The following is a 19,655-nucleotide window of genomic DNA, read 5'->3' as shown; positions in this document are numbered from 1 at the left end:
TTCAGGCACATGTTGCCTTCCTTGACACAAACACCAAGGAAGCCAACTCTAGCATGAAGCCCTGAAGCCCCTTCCTGCGCTGTGCTCTCTACCAATACCACTGCAATACTCACAGTCAGAGAACAAGGGCACCAATACGGGCAAGTTCCCTGCTTTTAGCAGGGAGTTGAGAGCTGTCCCTCACCGCGTGCTGCTGCCACCACCCTTCCCACCCAGGGGCCAAGTTGCTGTCACCTTCAGCAGCAACCGAGCATGCTCCTGCTCCTGCTGCACTGCCCAGCTCCCCCAGCCCCACTCTGGGGCCACAGGCTCCCCTAGCAGGGGCCGTCAGGGCCACACAGGGCTCATGGAGGTGCCAGGGGGAGCGCAGCAGCTGAGGTTGCTCAGACCCCGGGGATGAGGAGCAGGGGGATGGCCAGGGGCTGTTTCCAGCACCTTCGGTGACAAGTGGCCACAGGCCAAGGGCAGATGCCAAGTCAGGGTGCCCCCACTCAGGCCACACAGGCACTTTGCTGAGCATCACTCTTTATTGCTGCTGATGGGAGCTACTTCCGTGCTTGCTGGGGTGCCGGGGCAATGGGATTCAGCCGCTGAGCCCCAGTCCTGCCCTGCTGCCGGCTTGCCGCATCCATCCTGCGGGGCTGGAGGGGTGGGTGCGGCCAGTGTACCTGGAGAAGGTGGCTGTGGGATGAGCCTGACCTTTGTTTCAGTGGGCCAGTGGTGCCTGGGGCTGAGGGGCAGGGGCCAGCCCTGCGGCTGTCCTGCCACAACGGCTTTATCTTGTCCTGCTGGGGAGGAGAGAATGGGTTGGCTAAGGCATGGGGCTGAATTCAGCAGCCCCCAGCAACCCTCCGTACCCATCTCTCCTGGGGAAACTGAGGCATGGATCCCCCCCCCAGATGCTCAGCATCACCCTCCCAGCCTCAGTCACCCCCACCAGATCCCTTCTTTCTTCATCCCTACCTTGCTGGGGAGCAGGGTGGATGGCTGGACTGCCTGTGGGGTCCTAGGCTGGTCAAGCGGGAGGCGCAGGCTGCGCTGCAGCGGGCGTGTGACAGTACACTGGCCCCCACACTGCCGTGGCACGGTGGGGTACGTGCATGCAGCCATCGGCTCCCTGCAGGATAGGGTATGGGAACACTCAGCACCCGGCACACAACTCAGCACATGTGGCTTCAGCGCCACTGAGAGAGAGACGGGGCAGCACAGTGGCGAGGCTGTAAAAGCCCCAGGCCTGGGGCAAGCACAGCTGAGCCTCTGTGGCACATCTCTGCTCCCCTGCCCTGCCCTGTCCAGGGAGCAGTGTCGTCTGCCCCAACACAGGGGAGGACTCGACCTTGCTGGGGCAGGGCCATCATGCACCCCAGGGATGGGGATGTGTCCCATGTCCCCTACCTGCGGGTTTGCTCCGTCTTTGGAACAGGCTGGGATTTTCCAGTGACGCGAGGGACCAGTGGTGGTAAGCGCGGGATGGGTGGGATCGGCCTGGGGAGGGCAAGAGCCATCAGTGGGTAACAGGGGACAAATGGCCCACCCTGGCTCGTGGCAGCACCCCAAACCCCACAGGCTTGCACCTCACGGCATCCCCTGCCCGCTGACCTCCGGGAGGGGCCCTAATCCTCCCGCTGACGGGCAGGCCTGTGGAGGGGGCTGGGCACGATCAGACCCTCGCAGGCAGACACCCCGAACCCCATGCCTGGTCTGGAGCACCACCAGCACCCATCTCCCCCATCCCACCCATGCAGACTCCTGATGCGCCTGTGCTGGGCGGTACTCACGAGCCAGGCACCCGCATGCTGAGTTGCCTGTCACAAGACAGGCACTGGAAATCCACCAGCAGCTGCCTGGGGAGGGGAGAAAGGGCTGGGTGAGTGGCGAAACCTGGTTTTGAACCTGGTTTATGCCCCCCAACACCAACAAGGTCCCAAGCTGCTGGCTGGTTACAGAAGAAAGGGGATAGGATGAGGGAGAGTGGTTGGTTGTGGGCTCCCTCCTGGGGAAAAGCTCCACTTCGTCTTAGGCACAGGAGAATTCACAGAGGGGAGCGCCCAAAAACCTCCAGTGCCATGGGAGCCACTGCCACAGGCACCGTGGGAACAGGGGATGCAGGCAAGGACAAAGAGGGAACAAGGCGAGTGCTGTCCCTCTTGCACTCACTTCCTAAACCCAGCTGCACTGTCAGCTTCCATTGGTGGTGCCATTTTCTTGAGCTGCTCAAGGCTGCTCTTCCAGCGGTCGTCCAGCTCTTGCTGGAATGGCTCCAGCTCCAGGCGATCCAGCTGCAGACAGACACACTCCCTCAGCCAGCGGCTCCGCGATGGGACACTGCGTCCCCAGGGAAAGGCCAGGAGCAGGAATCCTCAGGAGGATGCTGCCTTGGGCCGCCGAGCCCCGAAGGTGCCACTTCTGCGCAGCGGTGATGAGCCGCCCCTCACCTTGGAGGCCATCTCCTCCCGCAGCTGCTGCTGGACCTCGTGCAGCCCCTGCTCCTGGCCTGTCAGCCGGCTCAGCACCTCCTGGTTTTGCTCCTTCAGCAGCTCCAGGCTCGCCTCAAAGTGGGCGCGGCTGACTTTGCTTTCCAAGGCGCCTTTGTCTGCTTTCTAGCAACAGGGAAAGGCAGGAAGACGGTGGGGAAAGGATGCAGGTGCAACAGCCAGGGTCAGCCCATTGCAGGGGCAGAGGCAAACGCACTCCTGCAGGACCACTGTGCTCCTCCCACGGCTGTGTGGTCCCACTCGCACCACAACCCCCATGGGGTCGGTCCCAGCAGCCCAAGGGACATGGGGGGAGACAGAGGGACCTGCAGCTGGGCTAGAAATCCTCCCCCGCCAAGGCCAGCTCTGCCACCAAGCTCCCAGGGGACAAGGGGCATTTGTCACCCTGCCCAGGACCCCCTTGGCTGGTGCTTAGGCCCCTTGAGGTTGTACCTCATCCATCCCCAGCTTCAGGTCCTCCTTGTCTGCCTTCTCCTTCTCCAGCCTCTCCACGGACTGCAACAGACCCTTCCAACACAGAAAGCATCCTATGACCTTGCGGCAGGAGCACCCCTGCTTCTCCCCACACACAGAATCCTCTGGGAAAGGTACTTTTAATCTCCACAGGGCAAATCGCCTGTGGTCCCCAGCCTGGGCTCTGCCTGGAGGATGCTCTAAGCCCACGGGGGTTTCAGCCATCTACCTCGATATCTTCCTGCTGCTGGCGACTGTCATCCAGGAGGCTCCCCATGACAGAGTTGAGCTTCTCATACTCCCCTTGCATCTGCAGGATGGCAGCCTGGATGCGCTTCAGCACCTCCTGGTCCTGCTCCAGGGAGGAAAATAACGAGGTAGTGCCACGCAAGGTGGGGAGGCTGCCCCACGGGGACAGACCTGGCTTACTGGGCCAGTGGCCGTAGGCTCTCAGTGCCAGCAGGACATTTGCAGCACGGCTTGAATCTCCGTCTATGCTGCGGACTTTACAAGACAGTATGGGGCGGGGGGGGGGAACGGAACTCCCCCATGTAACACCGAAGCACAAAGAGCCGGGCACGGTTCTGGCAGCCCCCTCCCAAGTCCCCCATGCTGCCATCTCCCTACCTGGCTCTTCCCTGGCAGCTGCCTCAGCGCCTTGCCCATCTTCTTCCTCGACATGAGGGAGTCCACCAGCCCCTGCAGCTTCTCATAGCGTCGCAGCAGCTGCTCCAAGCGCGTGCTGGTGTCGCTGCTGCACATGGGGCATACTGCCTCCTCCTGCCCCGTGCTCTCCGTCACTCTGGCCTCTTCTAGCTGCAGAAGGGGAAGAGGAATCACCTCTGAGGCGGGACAGATGCAGCCAACAATCCCAGGTGCAGTGGAGGCTCCGTGGCCCCAGGCAGCCATGGGATGTGGCTGGGAATCCCACCAGGACCACCTCAACGAGCCAGCGGGTGGTGGGAGCTCCCGCCACACCTCACCTGCTCCCGCTCCTGCTCCTCCTTGGCTGTCTGGGTCACCAACTGATCCAGTGCAGCCTTGCTTGTTTGCCGCTGCTGGGCCAGATCCTTCATGTCCCGCTTTACCTCCTGTGGTGTGGACCTGGGCAGCGAGACAGGGACACAGGCAGGCTTAGTCTTCACAAGCCTACTTGCTCAGGGGGCATCCCTCACCCCCCAGCAAGGGATGCTCCCAGCCCTCCTGGGCTCCCCTGCAGCCCCACAGGGAACAAAACCCTCTCCCATCCTTTTACCCCAACGGCAAGCTGAGTTGGTCGCTGGGATCCATTTGCCAGCTGGCTCTGGCCGCCTCCAGTTTGGCAAGGGCGCTCTCCAGCTTCCTGATCTGGGAACGGCAGTGGCGGCAGAGTCAGGGCATGGCCCCTGTGTCATCCCAGCACAGGGGCTCTTCAGCTGCCTCCTCCGTGCCCAACTCCCGCAGCATCCCTGCATCTCCCTCAGGGACTCCTTACCTTCCCCTTCTCTCCCTGCAGGTCCCTGGCCACGCCCTGCAGCTCCCTGGACAAGCCCTGCAGGTCACTGGCCAGGCCCTGCAGGGATGACACCTGGGCCTGCAGGTCACCCAGCGTGTTGGCAACACTCTCCTGGCCTAGAAGAACATGGTACAAGCGGACACACTGTCAGTGAAGGGGTCTCACCCTACGGCCCAGGCTCCGAGCACAACCAGCTCCACACCCAGCATTTCAAACACCCCTCACAAGCCTCCCAGAGCTCCCACCTCTCTCCTGGAGGAGCAGGCGCAGCTTCTCCAGTTCAGTCCGCTCCAACCCGGTGGCTTCTAGCTGGGCCACCTGCTCCTTCAGGGCAGCATAGAGGTGTCTGAGCTGCCCAATCTGCTTGAGAGCCTCCACCGTCTCCACGTAGCACTTGTAGGCATTTTGGTAGGCACTGCTGGAGGCCGAGGGCAAGGCTGGCTCTTGCACGTGGGACGTGGACCTGGGATCAGCGTTGAGTGGGATCTCGAATCCCTGGGCTGTGGGCAAGAGAGTCCCTGCTGCCAGGGGGCCAGCCCCGTCAAGCTGTGTGCTGAGCTGCTCCCCTGAGATGGTGGTCTGAGTGACGGTGGACTCCGGCTGTGTCCCCAGGGTGGTGGTCTGGGTGCGCGTGGGCTCTGGCTGTGCTGGCTGTGTCCCCAGGCTGGTGGTCTGCACGTCCTGAGACACTGTCTGCATCACCGCTGTGGTGCTAGCATCCCTCCTCTGATCTGAGGGAATGCCTGCCTGCTGCTTAGGGGCCGTTAGAGCTGTCCCAGGATCCTTCAGCCCCACTGAGCTCTCTCTAGATCCCAGCACAGAGCTTGCCCCATGTGGGGTGTCCACATCTGAAGTGGGAGACTTGGTGGTGGGAGACTTGGTGGTGGGAGGCTTGGTGGTGGGAGGCTTGGTGGGGGGAGACTTGGTGGGGGGAGACTTGGTGGGGGGAGACTTGGTGGTGGGAGGCTTGGTGGGGGGAGACTTGGTGGGGGGAGACTTGGTGGGGGGAGACTTGGTGGGGGGAGACTTGGTGGGGGGAGGCTTGGTGGTGGGAGGCTTGGTGGTGGGAGGCTTGGTGGTGGGAGACGGCTCTCCTTCTTGTTCTCCTCTGGGTCTTCCTCCATCTCTGCATCGTTCTGCTTTGCTGCCCACCAGGCAATCCTCCAGCACGTCCCAGTGCACCATGTTGTTGACCTCCTCCGGGTCCGGGTACAGGCCCAGCCTTTCCTTCAGCATTTGCTGGGGAAGGAAGGGATCAGCCATGTAGCCAGGGGCATGGTGGGGCCCACAGGAGCACTCCCCCTCCCACCCAGCACTGCTGGGGACCATGCCCTAGTGCAGAGAGACCGCCTGCACTGGTCCCCCAGGGATGCAGCCATCTCCTGTCCTGTAGCAGGATCCGGCATGCTCGTAACCGTACCACATCACTGGCCAGAGTCCTTAGGTTGCAGAGGCCTGGCGTCTGGCTAGCAGCATCCTGGTGGTTCCCCTAAAGGGGGGTGAGGAGAGGGACAGCAGTCAGGACACAGAAGCAGGACTGAACACAAGCATCTGCAAATTAACTTGGGCACTAGACAGATGGACGCTGGGCAGGCTTGTGCCGAGGGGCTGCTGCTGTATTGCACCAGTAGATCTTGACTCTCCTTCCCAGCACCCACGGTACTTTCGTGGGTGTTTAGCTAAGGAGCGCCTCAGTGCCACTTGGGCGGACACACACAGTTACCTCTGCCAGCAGCCTGAGCTGCAGGCAGTGCTGCCCATTTCTGCCCTCCCCGGGGCTCCAGGTAGGGTGGGCTGAGCTCCCATGCTTCCCTCTTGGGGCACCCTTCCCACTCTTCCCTCCCAGGGCCCTTCACACTGGGTGACATCCGAGGCCAGAGGACACGGTCCACAGGGAGAAGCGGGGTGATGCAGGGAGGGGAGCAAGAGGCCAGCTCCCTCCTGGGGACAGCAGCAGCAGCTCACCAAGCCAAGCGCCTCCTGGATCATGCGGATTTCTCCTTGCATGCGGGACTGCGCCTCCTTCATCTGGCTAATCTCCTCCAGGACAGCCTGGTAGACAGCCGTGTCCTAGGAGAGGAGGGTGGCAGGCATGAGCCCCGCGGGAGGGTCCCTGCAGACCAGGAACTTGGTCCCCACCCTGCCCCAAGGGAAGCCACCACACAAGCCCATGTCAGCAGGGCTGCCTGCCCGCGCTGAGCTCTGTGCAGGAGCGCTGAAGCTGACGCCGAGGGCAAAGAGCCACCCCTGGAGGAGGAGGAGGCGCCTCAGCGGGGGAGCACCCGGGGGACTGGGGAGAGCCCCTACCTCAGAGCTGCTGCTCTCGTCCCCTTCCACCCTCTCCACCAGCTGCCCCACGTCGGCAGCCACATCAGCTTCGGAGCGGCTGGTGGCGTCCCGCAGCGGGTCCTTCGCAGGCAGCTGCTCATCCGCCTGCTGCGGCTGCTGCCCCGCGGCCGGGGTCCTTGCCCTGTCCCGCTCCGCAGGCTGCTCCAAGGCCCGGGTGGAGCCCTCCTGCAGGCCCAGGTGCCCCAGCACGGCCTGCAGCAGGTCGCGCAGCGCTCGGAAGTTCACGCTCTCGACATTGGTCCCGATGGCGGCGTCCAGCAGCTGGGTCAAGCTGAGCAGAGCCATCGCTGCCGCTACGGCCGACAACACGGGTCTGACCTGCTGGCGGTAGGAGAGACAGCGGGCAGCGGGCAGCCGGCAGCCTGCCTCCTGCTCCTGCTCCCTCAGGGATGTGGCGGCCCCTTCCCCGCCGCCTCTGCCCCCTCCAGCCCCACCGCCGGCCCCCCTGACCCCCGCGCCCCCGGCCCCGTACCTGCAGCAACTGACGCTGCCCCCCGCCCTGCCGCGCCTCGTTACCGACCGCCGCCGCCCGCTCCTCGACGCGCATTGGCCGAGCCCGTTCTCGACCGCACAGAGGCCGGCGCTGACGAACACACCCGTTGCCAGGCGGCGCTGACGAACACACCCGTTGCCAGGCGACGCCCCGCGGCCCTCTCCCGTCCGCAGCTCGAGCGCACGGGTGAGGGTCCCGGGGCCGACCCCGCTTCCGCCAGCCCCTGCCCAGGGCACCGGAGCGCCCCGGCAAGGCGAGCTGTCCTGCCGCGGGGGGCAGCGCTCGGTGGCAAGAGCAGGACTGGTTCTACTCGCTCCCTTAGGCGTGGCAATGCTGGGGGGAAGGCTGCTGCTGGCAGCAGCACCGCACACGTTTTGCGCGCCTCGCTCCAGAGCAAAGAGCTGCGCAAGCAGCAAAAAGCGGCGCAGACACACACAAGCTTCCACACAGCCCGAGGAAGGAGAGGACTCCAAAACATCTTGGAAGCAGAGTCACCCATCAGACAAGTACTGCCGGAAAGAGTCCTCGAGAACATCTTTTCCCGCAGAAACGAACTAGATCACGCATCCAGAGAAGGAAGTTTCTAACAAGAAGCTCCCTCGGTTGCTCTGGCCGCTCTGAGTTGAGGCTCCTGGACGCTGATCTCTCCCCTGCTCCGGTGCTGAAGGCGTCCTCTCTCGAGCTACTCACCTCAGCGATTGACCAATTTTAACACTTTCCTTAGTTTTCAACTTGCAAAGTATGAACTAAGGTCACTATTTTAAAATGCTCAGTTTGTACCCCATCTTTAGGTCACCCAGGTTTCCACTCTGCTGAGCTGATGTGGTCCAGAAGAGATTTCAGTTGGTATACATGGGAATTTCTCTACCATGAATTTCACCCTCGTGTTCTTCCTAGGTCAGTAACAGATTTACTAACTTACGCAGGGCTCCCTCTATCTCTGACAGCCTTTTTCACAGCAGCTAGCATGGGCATGTGGCATAGGTTGTTACACTCTTGAGTACAGCCAATTGCTGAAGCTGTCCTTGAAACGGAACTGCAGAGACCTGTGCCTAATATCCAAGCCCTACTCAGCTGACCTTTATCATTAAGCTGACTGAAATACCTGAATGAGAGCTGGCCCTGGTTTTCTGCCAGGAATTGCATTTTAATTACTTTTTATCATTCTTTTACGTCTGCTTGGGCAAATACCAAGCAATCAAGGGACTGCTTGTGATACTTTTCCCCCAGCATGGACTAGAAGATGTTAATTGCATCGGTTGACAGTGATGAGAATGCATAGAATAACATTTACTAGTGCAAACGGATAACCGCAGAACCAGATGCTAGAAATAAGGTTGTGATGTAAGTGTGAAAGTGGGCAACTGGAGTTGAAAGTGACCAAACTATTCTGATGATAGGAACTTGCTTTTGAAAGGCCAGTGTACTGTTGTTAGCGTAGGAACAAACACATAACCACCGGAATGGTTATACGAGGTGCTTTATTGCAGCGCTGGGAAACCAGGGGCACGCGCCCAAATCTGGCTTCGACCTCGTCACATCGCGTTTGCAATTTATACACGAAAAATCTTGTAACTAATACATATGCAACACGGATTACAACATTAACTAATACATATGCGTCAAGGATTACCACATCAGTCTATTACGACATCAGCCTCTTCTGCGCTTGCGCAGCCCCCTCTGGTAGTCGTGCTGATGAAGTAAGGAGTCTTCCTCGGATGAAGTAAGAAGTCTTCCTCGCTCTGTCCTTTTCGCCTTTCCGTTCTTTGGACATATCCCAACCATTATGTGGACGCCAGCATTCTCTTATCCTCACTTGACTACCCTTGGTGTGTCCAAAATTTCTGCTTCAATAGACTTTCACAATACTTTCTTAAATCCACGCATATACCTTTCACCATATATGGTTATGTTAGCTCTTGCTACCAAGCCTACCATTGTAACACTGGTTATTAAGTAACCATGGTACGAAACTTCAAACAAAACTGCAGAGTTCCAACATTTCCAAAACCGCACTATTGATTTATAAATTTCTCAAATATAATAATTTCTACTATTTTATATAATTATTGTAAAAATTTCGCCCTTTTCTAACATTTGCCCCCTCTGAAAATATTTCACTCAACTTAAGTAAGTATTTTCATTCTCTTAGGTAGCTGTCTCCTGGTAAGTAGGTGGAGGTGTGGGGTACTTTGGATGTTCCCTAGTTACTGCTCCTGTAATTCGGTGGGTCCGTGCACTGCTTCGGGCTATTTCCTTTCGGATGCAAAGATACATTAGATATATCATTAAGAATATAATCAGTATCACGATTACAGTTTGCACGAGGGAACGGACCCATCCCGTGAGGTGAAGGCCCAAACTTTCAAAGAGTGCTCCGACCCGATTTAGTTCAATATACTCTTTTTCCACTTCTTGTTCGACTTTGGTCAACTGAGAAATCTTGTATTCTATGTCCGCAGTTACATTAGGAATATGAATACAACAATGGTCTATTCTGTCTTTCAAATATTCACAAACACCATGTTCTTTAATCAGTAACGTGTCCAATGCCATTCTGTTCTGCAAGGTCATTTTAGTCGTTGCTTGCAACTGCAAATTCATGCCTCTGAACCCCTTCCTCGTTGCTCTGGCTAATCTTTCTGTCTGACCAATCAGATCATAAATCATTTCTCTATTCCGATATGCTGCAACTTGAGCACATAAGGATTCCATAGCCCATCCTGCTTCAGCTCCTGTGGAGGGTTCCTGCCAAGTATGGCTTTCCATAGAGGATCTCATAGGGGCTTACTGATATTCCACTTCTGAGTTTTACTGTGATTTGTAACAGAGCTATAGGTAATGCTTGTGGCCATTTTATTCTGGCCTCTTGACATATTTTACTGATTTGTCTCTTTATTGTTTGATTCATCTTTTCTACCTGTCCACTAGACTGGGGCCTCCAGGGGGTATGTAAGCTCCGTGATCTCCTTAATAGTTTACTAACTTCTTGTACTATGGTTGCAACAAAGTGTGGATCCCTATCTGACGATATCCCTAAAGGGACTCCAAATCGTGGAATGATTTCTCTAAGCAACCATTTCACCGTTTCCTTTGCCTGATTGGTGCGACAGGGAAGGGCCTCCGGCCATCCAGAAAAAGTGTCAACCCCTACTAGCAGATATTTGTACCCTTGTGCTTTTGGTAGTTCCGCAAAATCAACCTGCCAATAATCTCCTGGTTCCACGCCTATCCTAATTCTTCCCATCTCAACTTGTCTTTTTACTACTGGATTGTTTTTCAAACAAATTTCACATTTTGACCCCACTGCTTTTGCCATAGTTAGCATCTGCGTGGAAATTATTCCTCCTTTTAAATAAGTTACCAATGCCTCTGCACCCCAATGACATTTCTGATGTTCAGTTTGTATTTTTGTATTTGGATTTTTCGCACTATTGCTGGTGGTACTATTACCTGTCCAGCTGTTGTTGTATACCACCCTTCAGAATTCTTTTGAGTCCTGCCAGCTTTTCATCTTCTTTTGAATATTTTGGGTCTTGTGGAAGATAGGTACGGAGTGGGCTTACCTTGAGAGGTATCAGGGCCATCATATTCCATACCTTCCAGGCAACTTGTCGAGCTGTCCCATCTGCCAGTGTATTTCCTTCGGATATCTTCAAAGTTCCTCCTTGGTGTGCTTTACAATGCATAATGGCTACCTGTCTGGGTTTTTGTACAGCAATTACCAGTTTCAAAATTTCTTCCAGATATTTTATATTAGTCCCTTGTGAAGACAACAGTCCTCGTTCCTTCCGTAATGCTCCATGTATGTGTGCTACACCAAATGCATACTTTGAATCAGTCCATACATTTACCTGTTTATCGTCACTCAGTTCCAACACTGTTGTAAGAGCTATCAGCTCTGCCCGTTGAGCTGACGTCCCAAGAGGCAATGCTTTTGCTTCAATTACCTTTTGTTGCATTGTCACAGCATATCCTGCATACTGTGTCCTGTTCTCCACAAAGCTGCCTCAAAAGCTCCCAGTCCGGCTGCTCAAGAGGTACATCTTTTAAGTCCGTTCTGGTTGCGTATGTATGCTCGATGACCTCTATACAGTTATGTTCAAGAATTCCTTCCTTTTAAATCAATCCCTGTAAACCATTTATATTTTTCCTTCACAGATGTTAACAGTGTATAAGGATTTGCTACTACTGGGTGGATATCTTTTGTTATTTCATTTATTGATTGCACTGGTTCCATCCACCTTCCCGTGCACCTGCACTCGATAGATACAGGTGTACCCTGGTTTTCCCCAGTTGCTCTGTACCACAAGCTTCAAAAAACGGAAGTCTCTGTTCTTCTCCTGCAAAGAAGCCAGGGTCACTCCTGGGCTGTAGGGAGCGACAGCAGGCTCCGCACATCTTCCTCTGCCAGCCGGGTCTGGCTCCGGGACCAGCTCCGGCAGCACTGGCTGAGGTGGCAGCTTCTCCCTTCTTCCCTTCTCCCACCCTCGCAGCAAAGGACCCCTGTGCCCATGCAGAGCAAAAGCCTGGCCTCAGAGCAAGACAGGCAGCTCTGGAAACCTGAGCTTGCTGGCCCCAGAAAGTGGGTCCTGGGGAAAATCCTGCTGCACTGTACCTGCAAAGTGAAGGTCTGGATAAGCTCTTCCTGTGCAGCGTAGGTGAATGTCCCAAGCAGAGTTTCATCTTTGCCTTCTTCATCCAGTCCCTTGGAGATAAAGCACAGGGGAGCAGTTCAGGCTCAACATAGCCACAAGGGAATGCTCGTGCCAGATCTGGGAATGTGGTTTCCCTCCAGCTCCTGCAGCTCCAGCACAGTCTGGTGCAGGATGCAGTGGGACTGAGTCTCCCCGTTGCGTGTTACTCAAGAGCGTAGAGGTGCTGGGCCAAAATGCAGTGAGCAAGTCTTGGGGTGACGGCATTCCACATGTCCCTTGAAATGTCCCCTCAGAGAATGGCAGTGCTTGGGAGCACAAGAGCCTCGGCAGATGCGCAGAGACCAGCAAGTCCCTGTTGCAGCTCTCCCACACAGCTGGGTCCCAGCCGCCAGCGCTCAGCACTCACAGAGACGGTGAAATCTCGCGGGGCACTGCTGGTAGTCCTCAGCGGAGAGTGTGTCTTTAAGTCGTGCTGTATGGCTATGGCCATTGGTCGTATTTTGCAGGCAACCGGATTAGCACCTCACTCTGAGACCCTTGGAAAAGCCAGCAGTATCCCGGGGAAGAATCAGGCTGAAAGCAGAGGACAAGAGCAATGAAAGCTGGATGTGGTTCTGAGCAACCTGATCCCGTCAGAGATATCTCTGCTCATTAAAGGGAGGTTGGGACTAGATGGCTTTTGAATGTCCCTTCCAACGCAAAACCATTCTGTGATTCTGTGAAGCACTAGACTGAAAATAATGTAAATATAGATAAGGTGTGATTATCGATAGTAATTTTTATCTGGTGTCTGTCTGATGTGACCAATGATTATGCTCAGGATTTAACTACCTACCAGGTTTGGGTTAAAGAGGTAATCAAAACGAGTCCCTTCTAGATCAGGAAACTGATATTTTTGAGACCTGTCCTTTTTTCTCACTGCCTGTGTTTCTTTATAGGGGATTTTTTTCATTTGGCTATAACTTTTCTCTGGGCTATTGAGAAGTGCTGTGGGTTCTACAATGGCACATGGAATAGAAATCCTATAGACAGTCATCTAGGCTCAGCCTTCTTTACAGAGTTTTTTTTCACTGCAGAGACTGAACTTGGCTATGTCTGTGATGTTCTCCAATCTTACTCTTTTAAAACTGACTTATTACTGCCTCACTGACTTGGTGCAACCACTGGCTCTAGTGTTACGCCTAAGATTATCATTAAATCCTCATTTACTTATCTTGAATTTCTAGTCACAGTGTTTATTAATTTGGTTGTTATGATAGCTTCAGAACAGCGGTTTTGTTTAGCTGTAGAAAGCACTGTATTTTATTACCAGGCCTGTGAGATTTGAGTCTTTCACCTGACATGAACAATTTATTCGTGCTGGTTTCTTACAGGTTACCTGTGAATCATTTTAATAGCATTTATTCTCTTGTAAATTAAATGGCTGCAGAAATGAGAAACTGTCATTCCTTCATGTGCCTCCTGTGAAGCAAAGCTAGGTAGAACTGTAGTGCAATTTAACAACTAGTTATAGTACGGTAACTACCTTTTTTATCTCCTGTTTCAGGGGGCACATGAGAGGTGATCTCTGCCAGCATAGATGCCTGCTATCCTCTTACTTTAATCATGTTTACTGATGATCTGTATTTCAGTTAACTAACTAAACCTTCTGAGCAATAAGTTTAAGTGATGTTCCGTTTTCATTTCTATGTGGATATTGTCCAGCCTCTTTGAGCTCAATGACTAAAAATTTGTGGAAGCTAAATAGCTGTTTCGGTGCTCTTTCTTAAGTCCCAGGACTGTGATTTCATTTACTCACCTTGGCTCACACCAAAACTTCAGTACATATAAGAAGAATTCTATGTTCATACACAAATCCTTAGCGTGGGTTTATTTTTTTATTTAATATAGTTAATTTTATATTATATAAATATAATAGTGCTGTTATTACTTTTAAAAATAATTCAAAAAAATCTCTGTGTAATTACTCTTGACAGTAGACACAGAGGGGTGAAAACAAGAATTCTGTTATATTCATGGCTCATTATATGGCATTGTTTCAGCTTTCTTGACCAGTGGAGGCAAAAAGCAAAATTTACTATAGATATTTCTTGCAATATCTCCAGTTTTATTTAAAAAACTGTAACATGCAGTCATGACTGGTTACATGAGAAGACTTTTAAGAATATTTCTTGCTCTCACTGAGTTAAAAATACTGGTAAGATTTCCGAATGCTTTCCAGCACCTAAAAAATTAATTAATTAATTAATTAATTAATTAATTTTAAAAGGGGGGGGGGGACGACAGATAAAAAGGGCATTTACAACAACTTGAATCTAATGATTTTTAAGAACCTTCTATTTTTGAATAGCAGTTGTGACTGTAATCTTTATGGTGTTAGAAGTGCAATTTGATACGTCTCTCAAAAGTCATGAAAGACAAAAATATGTTCTGCAAGAAAAGAAAATTCTACTTCTCCAAATTCTCCGCTGAGAGAAAAAAAATTTGTTTTTCAAAGGTGCTTTTATTATCCTGCTTCTGGTTTAGCCTTTTGCGTGAAGAACTCTATAAACACAGGCACTCCAGGCATTTAACTGCAGCTGACTAGTCTTTGCAATTGGTCTCCTCCTGAGGGTGTAATTCAGTCCCCTGCAGAGCAGTGATGAAGGTGCAGTTTCACTTTATTTTTGCTAGGCTTTCAGGCGTACTGCTTCTGAAACCCACATTCTGGCTGAGGTGAAGAGTTTGTACAATGTGAGTGATACCTAAGGAAAGAGGACGGGGCCCTGTAAGCCCCAGGGAGCACCATGCATGTCTCAGATACCAGAAGTACTTGGTAGATCTTTGAGTTTGACAGCTTAGTTTTCTTCAGAGATTGAAGCAGTAAAGTCAGGCAAATTTCTTGGGGGACAGGGGTAAAGAAAAGAGGGAGAGAAATAGCAAGTACTAGTATCAGCAGATGCTGAGCAAAAGTTTTGTGGCAAAAAATTAACCTTGCCAAACAATCATTTTCTGGCAGGTATTTAGGTCAACTCTCTTTAACTGTGTGCATCTACAGGTACAACATTTATCATAGTGGGGCTCTGACTTTTTATATCTTTGGCTCGCAATAGTAATTCCCTGAAAAACTGGTGTCGGGTGCTTTTTGTCGAGGTAGATCTATGTCACATGAATACATTAAATAATTAAAATATCTTGGAAGGCGATAGCATTTGAAGAAGATAATTCATATCTGTGTTGTACAAAATGAATTAATCCATGTGATGACAAACAAGGAAATAAGGAAGTGTTATTTATTTATATTTCTATTAAAAAGCAAACCAAAAAACCAATAACATCTTGCAAGAGAAAATATTCTGGTGAATACCAAAGATCTTCAAGATTTCTAAATGATCTATGGAAAATGTTAAGAATTCTGACTGATATGTGAGAAACCATGCTGTAAAGAAGAGAGAAGTTCAATAGATGGTGCTTTGTTCTTATCAAGCAAAGTAATACTGTATGCAAACAAAACCAATAAAAAGCATGAAGTTACCTCTTAAATGTCCAGTAGTTCAATGTAAAAGGTGGAACTTAGGGACACATGATGCATATATGGGACTCACAGAGTGTGTACAATTAAAATTATACTTACAAGAATATATGAATAGGTTCTAAATAAGAAAATCTAAAATCAATTAGGCCAGTTTGTTAATCTGTTAAAGCATTTCTTAACAGATATTTCAAAATTACTTGGGGTTTTTTTTGGTTTTGGTTTTTTTTTTTTTTGTTTGCTTGTTTGTGGTTTTTTTTTGTTGTGGTTTTTTTTTTTTTTTTCACAAAGCTCAATCATTTTAGTGGCTCAGAAACATATAAATGCATGTACTGTAACTGGGTCAGAGCTACAAACTAAGGTCCAAATCTAAATATCTTTAAAACTCAGATGTGATGAGATCCAAGGTTTTGGTTAGAGCTTATTACAGGACAGCTGCAAAATCTGGATTCTGATGCAGAAACTTCCTCAGTGTTTGCAGTGTCCAGATGTTTGTGTGTTGCTTGGGCCATTTTATCTGTTTAGGTTTTGTCTATTTTTATTTTTTTTAATATTCCTATATTTTTATTTTCATCTTCTATCTGACATATCTTTTGAGTCAGGAAGCTTTATGCTGACTGAAATACTGAAATTCCTTTAATCCTGCTCTTTTTTTTTTTTTTAATAGAAACGGGATAAGCATGATACTGTAGAGAGACTATTCTGCGTTAATTCACTGTGGGATTCTACTACTGGACACTATCTTGAATCCAGTTTTGGAGTGATCCAGTGTGTCACTTCAGTGGCTGGAAATCTTCAGGACATTGCTACTGCCTTGTGAGACCAGTTAAGCTAACCACAGCAAATTTTTTAAAAAAATGAGCAAAAATATTTTTCAAGTGAGAGTTTCCAATTAAAAGGCTTATCTCACTAACACTTTTGTGTCATGTTCATACTCAGTTATAAAGGCGTCATTTGGGTTATAAAACCCAAGATAAGTTGTTTTCAAAACCAGAGCTGTGTAGATAATGAAGACCACATAGTTTTTAATACACTGGCAGATCTAGCAATTTCATTCACTGGTAAGCAGTTTTTGTACCTCCTCTTGGAATTGCTTAACTCCAGCATGTTAGCTCCGCTCCCCATTTGTTACTGATTTGTTGCTTCCTTTACACAATAGTCATTCCAGTGAGTTGAAAAGTGCCATTGTGCTTGAGTACCTTCTCCTAACTGCTCATGGAAATGAACCTGGAAGGGTAATTCTTTAAGCTAATGGTACCACTTAAGTAAGTACCTTGTAGCAGACTACAGTTCAAGAAAATTTGCTTTGCTTTCTGATGAAATTAAGCCCAGAGGCCAGAACCAGGGATGGACGTCAAGGTCCAGCAATTGACAGGCAAGTACACTGTCAGTGTTAAGTACCTTTCACTAAAAACAGTGAATATTCTACTGACTCTGTATCGTGGGCTGTGCAGCATGCAAACGAAACCCTCATCTGGGAGGGGCTGTATTTGAAAATAATTTGTTCCATGGCATCTAGACAAAAATAGGAAATTAATTCCCTGCCTCATAAACATACTTACATTCTGCAGAAGTGTACTGCAGGTGGTGACCATCCGGAGGAAAAGCTGGGAGCGCCTTTCAGCAGAGAGCTGGAAGATGTAACACTTCTGCATTCTCTCCCTGCTAAAAAGCCATGGGCTGTAAAATGGTGTGTGTTGGGGTGGGGAGGGCAGGGCCATTCTTTGTGTGTCTCCCGTGCCCTACGATCAGTGTTCACTTGGAGCATGCTATGTTCAGTGAGTATGACTTCATTAACAGGGGACGGTTTCCACATGTGAGGCAAGGAGGAGCAGTGCCTTCTAAGTCACAGGGATGTTGACAAAGCTGAGCCTGAGCTGCACAGGAACAGTGTGCAGACAAATGTTTGGCATCAGAATTACACTTGGGCTCCAGCAGTTTAGCGGCTCAAGTCCGGTGAAGCTCTGCAGCCAAAATCACAAAGCTCTGACTTCTCACTTAATGCAGTTAGTTTTGTACAGGCATCAGTCTCTGCTCAGTTTAATCTATTTCATGGTGTATTAGGAGGAGCTACTTACAGCACCCTGCAAAAGTGTAAATACTTACAAAGACAATATGAGATGTACATTTATGTTTGAAAAGGAATGACAAAATAACTCTCAGGAGCTGAGCAGGACTTCCAGCTTCTGCAGCTCAAGGTAGTCTGAAAGTATGTATGTATACTGGCTAAACACCTATCAAACTGGCTAGTAACAATTTTAAAAGGAGGGATTTGGCTATTTCGTGTGCCATCTTTACTGGCAATGGAATACTATTTTGATTCATAAGTAGTCTTACTGAGCTCTGAGGAAATACTTGGGTAGTAAATTACTGTGTATAAAACCTATTACAAAAGCAAAATTAGACCATGAAACAGAGCTACCTTTACAATCTAGGGGTATTCAAAGCAAGTGTCTTTAGAGAGGGCCAAGGAATTGCTGGCCTTTTTTAGAGCTCTGCTCATTTAATCCATCTGAACAAGCAGGCCTGTCTCTGGCATTTAACAACAGTGTCAGGGAGTGTACAGAGTGTACTTCCAGCACCAGAGGCAAAATAGGAGGCTTCTCATTCGCTTTCTTTATGGTTCCCCTTTAAAGAGTACCTCTAGTGTATCTAGCAGTTTCCATTTACCTACATGTAGGGGCAAAAGCATTTTGTACTTCTTCATGTACTTTTTCCTGGTGACTTGCTTAGTAAGAATTTTGTACACAAAGCACATAAGCAAGATCAGAAGTGACATTTTGCTTGTTTCTTAAATTAGCTCCTAACTCTTTTGTAATAATAAGTATTGAACATTTTGTAGGACAATCAGATGTGCATAAATTAGTGATATGAAAAGAGGGTTCTACCTTTTGCTGAAACAATCATTCCTGGTGATAGTTACACACAAAGAAAGGATGGAGAACTGCTTTGGGTGGTACCACAGAGTAGAGCTGGGAGTACTGGAGTCAGATGGTAATAAAGAGAAAGCATAGGCTGAACAATCAGAAAAAAGTTCCTAATGAGTTAGCATCCCAAGAGGCATAGGGAAAACCCTGTCATATGGAATGCTTAGCATTTTGTGTTTAACACTAGACTGCAAAATGCATTGAATGAGGGAATAATCCTGCTCTGGCAGAGGAAGGTACTTATAATGCAATTTGTAATTTCAGGGCCAAATTCTCTGCTAGCATAAATAAGCCAAACTCTGCTGAAGTCAAAGGAGACCTGCCCTTTTATGCCAACGAAGAATACAATCTTCCCTGCTTTCCTCTGCCACGGAGGGGACCAGTCAACAGCTCCAGGAGATGTAACCCTACAGTTCATTCTTTGTCTTAGTTTTCCCAGTGGGGAATTTTAAAATGATTTTACAGTTCGGCATTTTGCAGTGTTTTTCTTCATATATTCAGGCCACAAAATGACATCTCTTTTCTGCCTGTAATCTTGAACATATTAGCTTTTTTGTCATCATCTGTGTGCCAGTCTGAGTAGCTTGAAGCTTCTTATTTCTGCTGGAGGTAAAGTTTTATATAATCTGGGGAAAGATTCCTACCTTCTGTTCAAAATGTCACACCTCATAAATTTCACAGACCCTGTAGCCCTTCTCCAGAAGCTTATTCAGTTCCAAGAAATACCAGGAACCCTCAAAGGTTCTGTCTTCCTTGCTGTGGATGCAGAGGGCCCAGCAGCTTTCTACACAAGCATGGTACAAGGGAAGATAGTAGCTTGACATTTACCTTTTATGGGAAGCAAAGGCAGAAAGAGCCCATGAGATGGGTAGACCTTTACTTTGAACAATCAAATATAGGCTATCAGGGTGTCAAAAATAACTCCAGGGTATCCAGAAGGGTAACATTTTATTTTATTGATGAAGGGATAAAGGCTAGCAAAATCACATTAATGTATTTTTCTGTCAGTAGCTCATTCATAATCCAAATGGCATTTGTTCTGCCACCAGAAAGCACATCACTGGTGGTCAGCAGCATGAGCAGTTTGTCTGCAGGCTCCATTTCTGCTATTGACAGAGTGACCCACATATGTGCCTGTTTCCATTAGATGTTAAAACCCACTTTCTTCAGGTGGTCCATCTTGTGTTGTGTTGTGTAGTATGCATATTCAAAGCTGCACCCTGCCAGAGGGTTCCAGTCGTTGTCATGGCAGCATTTAATACAGCCATGGA

The 19,655-nt window shown here is 50.0% G+C and overlaps 1 protein-coding gene across 1 annotated transcript; it reads right to left on the bottom strand.

Annotated features, from left to right (window-relative positions):
- Positions 1-542: 542 nt before the first annotated feature.
- LOC136005968 (uncharacterized) lies at positions 543-12,436 on the bottom strand. The gene is made up of 18 exons (XM_065663863.1): positions 12,353-12,436; positions 11,907-11,996; positions 6,751-7,686; positions 6,409-6,513; positions 5,864-5,932; positions 4,689-5,682; positions 4,423-4,559; positions 4,204-4,295; positions 3,932-4,052; positions 3,576-3,764; positions 3,178-3,300; positions 2,928-3,002; positions 2,436-2,600; positions 2,158-2,279; positions 1,779-1,844; positions 1,396-1,485; positions 964-1,117; positions 543-788 (listed from the first exon to the last, which is right to left on the bottom strand). The coding sequence occupies exons 1-18, from the start codon at positions 12,434-12,436 to the stop codon at positions 546-548; spliced, it is 3,855 nt and encodes a 1,284-aa protein (XP_065519935.1). The 3' UTR covers positions 543-545.
- Positions 12,437-19,655: the final 7,219 nt, after the last annotated feature.

The sequence above is a fragment of the Lathamus discolor genome, chromosome Z (assembly GCF_037157495.1).
Source record: "Lathamus discolor isolate bLatDis1 chromosome Z, bLatDis1.hap1, whole genome shotgun sequence".
NCBI lineage: Eukaryota > Metazoa > Chordata > Aves > Psittaciformes > Psittacidae > Lathamus > Lathamus discolor.
This window is presented reverse-complemented; position numbering and strand designations above follow the sequence as displayed.

Coding starts and splice junctions, on each gene's coding strand:
- LOC136005968 (XM_065663863.1), bottom strand. CDS start 12,436: ATGGCCATAGCCATACAGCACGACTTAAAGACACACTCTCCGCTGAGG. Junction 11,997..12,352: donor CGCGAGATTTCACCGTCTCT/GTGAGTGCTGAG, acceptor TTTATCTCCAAG/GGACTGGATGAAGAAGGCAA. Junction 3,765..3,931: donor AGGAGCAGGAGCGGGAGCAG/GTGAGGTGTGGC, acceptor CCCCTTCTGCAG/CTAGAAGAGGCCAGAGTGAC.